Below are 9,610 nucleotides of genomic sequence, written 5' to 3' on the forward strand. Positions count from 1 at the left end.
ATTCATGGCATCTTTTAGATGCCAGGTATGGACCAGGAGCGCACACACTACTGGCAGTGCAAAAAAGTGATACCAAACATGTAAAGCAAAATTCTATGGCTAAAGAGACATACAAAGTCTCTTTTACCAAAAAAACTCTACCTGCTGGCAAAATGTTTTGGCACTTTAGTTCTACTTAATTCAGGAACCACTTGGTCCAACCTCAACCTAGAAGCCACAGGATCCACCCAGTCCAACCTCAACCTAGAAGCCACAGGATCCACTCAGTCCAACTTCAACCTAGAAGCCACAGGATCCAATCAGTTTGACCTCAACCTAGAAGCCACAGGATCTATTCAGTCCAACCTCAACCTAGAAGCCACAGGATCCATTCAGGCCAGCGTCAATCTAGAAATCACAAGGTCTATTCAGTCCAGCATCAAACTTGGAGCTACAGAATCTATGCAGTCCAACCTGCTGTGTAACTCTGTGAATATAGCAGCTATAAGATGTACTTCTGTAAAAAAAAAAAAAAAACACAGATCTTCTAATAGAGTTTATAAACATTGTTTATGCATGGGATTTAGGCTGGGTTCACACCTAGGCGACAGCGTTTTTGCACATTTCTGAGACACGTTTTTGTGTGGTTTATGTGTATAAATCAAGGCGCACCTTTTTGTGAGCAGATTCTACCTCATTGATGTTAATGGGCAGACACAGCAAACGCGCGTTTTCATAGACTTTTATTGAGTCTATGGGGCCAAAACAAAGCTCATGTACTTTTTCCAATAAGCGTTTTGCTAAATGCAATGAAATGCTCAGATGTGAACAGGGCCATAGAAATGAATGGGATTTTTGGGGGGGCATATTTTTTGAGCGTTTTTTAGGGCATAAAAAGCTCTACTAAACGCTCAGTGTGAACCTTAGAGTAACATCCATAGGGAGTAAACAGGTATGAGAGCTGGCTGGTTAAATGGATAAAACATAAGAAAATGTTTATGTATTGTGGAGAAGTACTGCATTCTTTTTCCCTTTATTTATTTAGTCCTGACATACACTTCAAGGCTAAGGTCATATATATTGCATGCTATGATTGATGCGTAATTTGCCATAGCGATCCTTATTTTCTGCTATGGGACTTATTTTCTGATCTCATTGCTGCCTTCCTGTTAGTTGCCTAGCTGCTATTTTGACCCACTAGCTTCAACATTTTCTGCATCACTGACCTGGAACAAGTATGCAGACAAGGAAAAACTGTGAAAGGTCTTCATCTGCATACTTGTTCTGGATCTGAATCTACAACGCAAAGTATTGAAGCAAGAGGGTCAACTACAGAGACAGGTGGCAAGCATTTTAAGGAGAGGTAAGCAATGGTAGCTTGAAGCTTCCATGTTTCTATTGTGAATTTGACATCAACCTATTGGGTGTGTCCTGTGCTGGCTCACATCACACAGCCTGCAATGGATAATATTGAAGAACCTTTTCTTCCACAAGAATATCTTTGGGAATACTGTAACCAGTGGTTCTCAACCTGTGTAACCTCAAGACTAGGGTTGCACAGATACCAAGTACAGTACTCGGTACAAGTACGAGTACATGTACCGATACTTTTGAGCTCCAAGACTACACTAGAGAAAAATTTAAAAATTAGGAGTCAGCTGTCATTTGTAAGGAGCACACGGAGCTCCTGGGATTTGTACATCTCTGTTTTAATGTACGATTTTGTTTTTATAAAAATAAAGGGATGCACAGATACCAGTTTTGCGAGTACGAGTACTGGTACTTGCCGAGTACTTACAAGTACGAGTACTGATACATTTTTGTTTATTGTCATGTGACAGTTTTTCTAAAACAATACAGGCTAATGATTTCAGGACAGTGGTGGAGTGCCAGAGCCAGGTCCCAGCTGCAACCTCTGCAACCCTGGTAGTTCTCATGAAAATGCCAAGTATCTGCACTGGTACTCGAAAAGTATCTGTGCATCCCTACTCAAGACCCACATTTTCCCTCCTCGACCGACCCTGACCTGAGAAACTTAGGAACCTGGAGACGCTTACAACTAACACACTACCTGTCCTCCCTCCCAGTCCCATCGACCTACGCACGGAACCTCTCAACCTTCGAACAAACATGCATAGACTCTGGACCGATAGCTAAAACTCTCTCCCTGTGCTACCAGGTCGCCCTCACCAAGGACCTGGAACCACCACTATATTTCATTGACCAATGGGAAAAGGAGTTGGGGATCCAGCTAGGGCTGCAGCTAACGATTATTTTCATAATCGATTAGTTGGCCGATTATTAAAGCTCCCACAGGAGGACAGAATCTGTTTGCTACGATACTCCCTGAGGTCATTCATCTGCAACAAATACCAAGAACTGGGATACAAAATCCTCACGCGATGGTATAGAACCCCTCATAAGCTCCACAAGATGCACCGAGATGTACCTGACGGCTGACACGTGCTGGCGCTGTGGCTCCTCTCCGGCGGACATGCTCCACATCTTCTGGTCCTGTCCCCGAGTGACCCCGTTCTGGTCCCGGGTCCGAGCGATAACCCAAAAATTCACAGATCACGACGTCCCCCATGAACCGGCATTCTTCCTCCTCCACCACAACCACTTCTCGCCTAAGAGTTACTCCCGATCGGTTTTGATCCACTTACTGAATGCAGCCCGAGCATGCATACCATTACTTTGGAAGCAGGAGACTCCCCCATTGGTCCAACTCTGGTTCTCCAAAGTTAACGACATCAGGCTCATGGAGGACCTCACCAGCACCATCAAGGGCACCTCCTCCAGATTCTCGACCACCTGGCACTATTGGATAGTTTATACCTCCTCTGCAGAATATCGAGAGATTATGGAGTCCTGAATTCCAGCGATGACACACTGAGATCTTCCCCTTCTTACCCCCTGCCTACCCCTATCCCCCTGTCGTGTGCTCCCCCCCCCCACCTTGTCAGTACTGTTACCCCCTACCCTTACCTTCCTAAGGCCAACCTTGGCGTTATCCCTATCGATAGCTGGTAATAATCCTACCCATGATAGGGCAAGTTACCAACTCCGGATGGGTGGGACCCCTGAAGGTCGACCGACGCCGCCGGGGCGGTTGCCAGCGCTGGGTCAACAGGGGCCACACCCTCCCCCTGGATAATTGATTCAGACCTATGCCACACTTGTACTTAGAGGACCATCTGGGAATAACCACAGGCAAGGTAGCAATATAGTTTAGTGCGGGTGCCCTAGGGTGTCCCGACTGCTATACAGCCAGTCGGGTTTCCAATTGAGGGATCACCTGAAATTAGCTCATTGGAGGGGCTTCACTACCCGCCTGTTGGAGCTCCTCACGAATCATTCACGCCACATTGTACCCGGATAGGATTAATGGGATATGGAAGGTTGTTCCTTATATATATGTGCCGCTCTTTACCGTTGTCATATATTGAATGTTTTGTATGTCCTGTCCATACCCGGACCTGCGTTTCCATGCGGGTACGTCCTTAAACATTGGAAACTTGAAATAAAGAAATTTATAGAAAAAAAAGACCCACATTTTCCCTTGGCCATTAAGTCGCGACCCAAGACGCACTGCAATGGAACGTACAGCATTGCGATACCGTGCGTTCAGGTGATTAAACAGTGTTGGCAGGCGGTGCGTTTGGGGTGCCATTCAAATGAATGGTAACAATGCATCTCCCACATAAGAATGCATAGTAAGTGCAATTGCGTGGTACAGTGTGTTAATGGCACAGGACTGTTCGATTACCGCACTGTACTAGTGTGAACGGGCCTTCAAAAACTCTGACAGACACAATCTCACACACATATACACACCAAAGATCCACTGAGTCTCCCTACCTTACAAGAACTGGAGTGCCATCCATATGTGCGTTGCTTGTACAGCTCCCTTTTCCACCCTGTAGCGGTGGCGGGAGGCAGAATGTGATGTCATTCTAGCCCAGGCATCTCTATAGGACATGTGAGGGACCTGTAAGTAATGCATGTGTGGATGGATGAATGTATGGATGAAGCTCCCTCGAGGCCATAGCCCCAGCCCACCCCACCTCAAGCTGACACTCAGCACAGGGCAGCATATTTTGAATGGCTGCTTGGCCTGAAAACTGACAGTGCTGCACTAGAGGAAGGTTGAGAACCCTCTCCCCTAGAAAAGTGGAAGCCACAAGACAACCCACCGAACACAGGGTCGCGACCCACTTTTGGGTCGCGACCCACTAGTTGAGAACCAAGGCTGTAGACCAAACCACTAGTGTTGATTGTTAGCTTTTCTTCCAAGCAGTACATTGAGAAACAAAGACGTATGTGTTGAGTCTTTTTGCCTGGCGTTTCCCTTTAACGCTGAACGCATTCGTTTCATCATGGCTTTTTCTGTCTGTGGGGAACTGCCAATATCTAATAATACATACAAAAGAAATGGGGATCTGGGCATGGCAGAGAAGCTATAATAATATCACAAAAGCACAATTCCTAATTGTTCTTACAAAGAATGCTGAGAAATTCTAAAATTAGGTGGGAAACGCAAGACAGATGGGAACTGTTAACTTCCCAGCTGAAATGGCATTAAAGGCTCCCAGTATCATCCAACGAGCAGTTTCCACTGTGTCCCTCCCCCACTTATCTAGGACACCCTTGTCATATGAAGGCAATTAATCATATAGGAAAACCCCAATTCATGTGTCAGCTTAGCCATTTTAGTCTGCTTCTTAATTAGTAAGGAAACAGATCTCCTGACAAAGAAATCAAAAAAGGGGGCTTCTAGTTTAAAAAATGCTTTATTATATTAAAACAAACAAGCTCATTGCGAGCTGAAATGAATCGTTCTACAAATGTAGGCAGTATCTTCAAGAAAACGGTTTCTGGATTCATTTCATAATTGCCACTGGGTCAAAAAAGAAATTAGATTTTATATAATATATATATCATCAGTTTGAGAGGTTGAACAAACAACAGCTGCCTTCAGCACAGGATAAAAGCCTCACTGTGTCAGGTATCAGGTCTCCTTAAAGGAGAACTATGGGGTTAAGGCTTTTCCCCATAGTTCTCCTTGGGGTAACGGGAGGACACAAACTAGCATCCTCCCGTCACCCTAAGCTCAGTATACCGCGAGCTACAGCTCGCGGTATACTGAGACACCGAGAGACGCCACAGTATACCGCGAGCTACTGCGGTATACTGACACGCCGCAGCTGAAGCGGATCCCCACAACTATGTCTGGATCCGCCCGGCTGCCGGCGGATCGGAGCAGGGAGGGGGGAATCCAGCCCCTCCCCTGTCACGGCAGAGAGCTGTGACAGGATCGAGAGGTGAGCGAACGCCGGTATGTGTTCACTCACTTCCCGATCTACTGAGCCGACCTGTGACAGTCTCATTGTCGCAGGTCGGCTAGAACTATGAGGTGAGTGATAAGCACTCACCTCATAGTTCTCCTTTAAAGTGACACTAAACACAAGAGTTAAATCTTAAAAATACATTCAAGTACCTTAACTAGTAAAAAAAAAATGTATCTTATTTGTGTATCACTCGGCTGTAGATCCTCAAATCATCTCAGAATTCGTGCCGACACTGTCCTTCCTTCTGGAGGATGGCTACTTTTATTCCCCATGGTCCCTGTGTGTGTTGCAAAACTCACTCCTGTGATGGAACATAATCTTAACATAAATTAGTAAACGGAGGCTAGGTTCACACCTAGGCAACACCTCACCGTGCGGCAATCGTGCACGATTCCGCGCGGATCGCCGCGTAGTCAGTAGTCGCCAAGGTGTGAACCGATCGCGCTGTGGGTTCCATTATTTTCTAATGGCCCCCCAGTCATGCTGGGCAGATTGCGCGGTTTCCCGCCGCGATTCCGCCCGTGCTTCCGAACACAATAAAACAGCCGTACATGTACCTTTTTTCTGCAATTGCCGCGTGGATGTCGCCCCAAATCAATGGGGCCATGCGGCAAATGCTGACTGCATTGTGCAGGATTGTGCGATCACGGGACTACGTCCCAGTTGTCGTGCAGTGTGGTGCAGGTGTGAACCTAGCCTTAACGTGAGATTGTAGTCCAGCTTGGAGCAGTGGCTACTTTTCAACACACACAGGGACCATGGGGAACAAAAGTAGCCACCCTTCAGAAGGAAGGACAGTGTCAGCATGAATACAGAAAAGATTATTTGAGGATCTGCCGCTGAGTGATACGCAAATAAGATACCTTTTTGTTAATAGTTAAAGTACTTGAATGTATTTTTAAGATTTAACTCCTGAGTTTAGGGTCACTTTAAGGTTTCCCTTTATCATATCATGCAGAGGAAGAGATCTATAAACCTATAAGAACAGAAAATATAGGAGAAACTATTGCTGAATTTGTTTTAAATGCCTTGATTCTGACAGCGATACAACTTCTCCCGAACCTGTGTCTTTAAATACTAAGTCAGCAGTGGCAGCCCCTATATTTTTATCCCCACAGGTTCCCTTTAAGAATCGATCGGGCAATCACATGACTTTGCTTTTGAGTGGTCTACCTATACACCAGACACAAAAGTGACTCCTTGTTTCAACAGGAGGTGGGAGCGAGGCACTGGATCCAGATCCTTAAATGTTAGGTAGGAGGTCTTTGTTTAGTTCCAATGGCCCAGGTTCAGCAGCTACCCACAAAATGGGGTTCTCCTTGAATAAAGTGGTAGCCCTGCTTGGAAAATCTATGGGGCTGATATACAAACGTTTTGCCCTGCATATACCTAGGCAAATGCCATTCACACACCGTTACAGCCGCTAGATGGAGCTAGAAGAGCAAAGGAATTTTCCAGGCTCCATCTAGCGGCTGTAATGCCACGCAAATAGCAAGCCTGTATACATCAGCCCCCATGTGTAAATGAGCCAGAAATAGAGCTGAATGTTTAATTCAAAAGGGTAACACACGGTAGCCAACACGTTTTAGGAGCCAAACATCCCCCCTTCATCAGGGCTTAAGGAATTGCCATGGAATTTAATGGACTCAGATCTGGAATCCTGGTTTTGTGCATTTGTACGGTAATCCATTGTGAAACTTTCCTCAGTGCAGGAACTTCCTGTAATAAAGACAAGTCACTGCTGCTCTCTCTGCTTGTGCAGGGTGACCACGAGCTTTACACATAACACAAGATTGGACATAGTTTGTACTTATCTCTCTGCACTCTCCTCGTTGGATGATTACCCAACAAACTTTTTTTTTTTAAGTTTCCCGCTCCCCATTCTCCAGTTGCCAAGAGTGCCATCCAGATCATAGCTGTCAAAGGGGTGAGGTTCAGTGTCTGCCTGTCCTGCAAAGACCAGATCTTGATTGGATAAATACTTGGCTGGTGAAATCTGGTGTTGATTGGCCAATCTTTGCAACCACATACAATCCAAAAGCGGTCTGATTAATCCATAATCTATCCATCCTGATATGTAGCAACCTAAAGCTGCACCTCTATATCCTGTGCCTTATTAAAAATGTGTAATGTGATCATGTATTTCATTCTGCTGAACTTACAATTACTATTTTATAAGATTTGCCATTTTTAGCTCCTTTATAATTATACACACCAACAATATAACAATATCAGCTAAGCACCAAAGAACTGCAATGCATGCAAACCACACCACCCACATCCCACATCAATACAAAGTGTCCCCCAGCATTCATTCCTACTCATGCATGCAATCTCTCCCTAATACAGGGTTAGAGGGAGATGCAAACCACACCACCCACATCAATACAAAGTGTCCCCCAGCATTCATTCCTACTCATGCATGCAATCCCTCCCTAATACAGGGTTAGAGGGAGATGCAAGACAAGCCTGTGCTCAGTCATGTAAACCTTCCAGCCACTCACCCATCCCTTACCTCCTTATTATACTCTGTCAGTGCCTTCTGCACCAGCTCCTGCTCCCCAGTCTCCAGCTGGTCTAGGATGGCATCCAGATCCATGGCTGGCAGAGGGAAGGGGGTGAGGTGCACGGTATCTGCTTGCCCTGGGTTTAGCAGGAAGTGGACCCAGCAAGGCTGCTCTTCCTACTGCTCTCCGCTGACACGATGACATCACACAGGGGTGGGCGGGGCTTGCCCGGGACTCCAGGGCTGCACATCACATCGCAGGCAACGTGTCTGGAACGGGGGCGAAAAGGGATCAGACCGGACACAGGAGACTGATTCGTCTAAGTGCTTTATCTGGATGATGCAAATCCACACACAATCATCACAGCACAACATGAGGCTGCTGCTGCTGAATCAGAACTGGCTGACTTCTGTGACACATGCAGAAGGAGCTGATCACTATTGTATTTAGTATTGTTCCTGTGAAGCTGAACTCCAGAGTTCAGACCGGTGTAACGGCAACATTGTATTCACCAACAACAAACAATTCAATATCATATCTGTGTCATTATTATTCAATATATTTGTGTCATTATTATTCAATATTATATCTGTGTCATTATTATTCAGTATTATATCTGTGTCATTATTATTCAGTATTATATCTGTGTCATTATTATTCAGTATTATATCTGTGTCCTTATTATTCAATATTATATCTGTGTCATTATTGTTCAATATTATATTTGTGTCATTATTAGTCAATATATCTGTGTCATTATTATTCAGTATTATATCTGTCATTATTATTAACCGCTTGCTGTCCAGGCCATTTTTCAGTATTCAGCGCTGCGTTACTTTGACTGACATTTATTCCGTCATGCAACGCTGTACTGAAATTAATTTTATACCATTTTTTGGGGACAGATAGAGCTTTCTTTCATCACCACTGGGGTTTTTATTTTTTACTATATTAAGGAAAAATTAGTGAGCATTTAAAAAAAAAAAAGATTTTTTTACATTATATTAGGAAACAATTATTATTATTACCCAATTTTTTGGTAAAATATAAAACAGGGGGTCACGTCGGGTAAATAGACACCAAACATGTCAAGCTTTAAAACTTTGCGCACCCGCAAAATTGAAAAAAACGACCATACCCAAAATTGACCATAGGCGACGCTTTAAACGCTTTTACCGCTCATCGGCTTAATGTTATCAGTGATTGATGGCCCTAGAATTATTGTCTCACTGCGATGTTCACAACGATATGTAACATGTGCGGCGTAATGGGCGCAATTGTCATTTGCATGCGTGTATGTATAGGTGGGGACTTTATTCTTTTTTTAGTGTAACTAAGATTTTTTTGGGAAACTAATTTTTTTTCACTTAACTTTATTGCTATCAGATAGGGGGCTAAGAAAACCCCCTATGTGATAGAAAAGATATGTGACAGGTCCCCTTTATGGAGACATCAGGGGTCTCCAAGACCCGTAATGTCACCTAGGACCCCCCTGAAGAAGCTGATGAAGCAGAGATCTGAGTGACAGCAGAATGCGGAAGTGATGTCATATACATCACTTCCGCATTCTGACAGTGGAGAGAGGACCGGAGGGAGCTCATATACCGATCTCGCTCTGATCCCCTGTCAGAGAGCCACTATGCTGGTCCCAGGCCCGCACCGGGCACAGCAGAGCCCGGGACCAGCGGGAGGGGGTGCCGCCGAGGGGGGGGCATGGACCGTCAGCTTATACAAGCGATATAGAGCAGGCGTATCGTTTGTATGTTAACAGGC

General features: G+C 44.9%; 1 protein-coding gene across 1 annotated transcript in view; it reads right to left on the reverse strand.

Moving 5' to 3' along the window:
• The window catches only part of RIC8A (RIC8 guanine nucleotide exchange factor A), a 53,452-nt gene extending 45,269 nt beyond the window's left edge, over positions 1 to 8,183 (reverse strand). The window contains exon 1 of the mRNA XM_018569127.1: positions 7,846 to 8,183. Within this exon, the coding sequence (XP_018424629.1) occupies positions 7,846 to 7,929 (84 nt within the window). The 5' untranslated portion in view covers positions 7,930 to 8,183. The remainder of the gene's footprint in view (positions 1 to 7,845) is intronic.
• Positions 8,184 to 9,610: the final 1,427 nt, after the last annotated feature.

The sequence above is a fragment of the Nanorana parkeri genome, unplaced genomic scaffold, assembly GCF_000935625.1.
Source record: "Nanorana parkeri isolate BGI_ZX_2015 unplaced genomic scaffold, ASM93562v1 scaffold1290, whole genome shotgun sequence".
Classification (NCBI taxonomy): Eukaryota; Metazoa; Chordata; class Amphibia; order Anura; family Dicroglossidae; genus Nanorana; species Nanorana parkeri.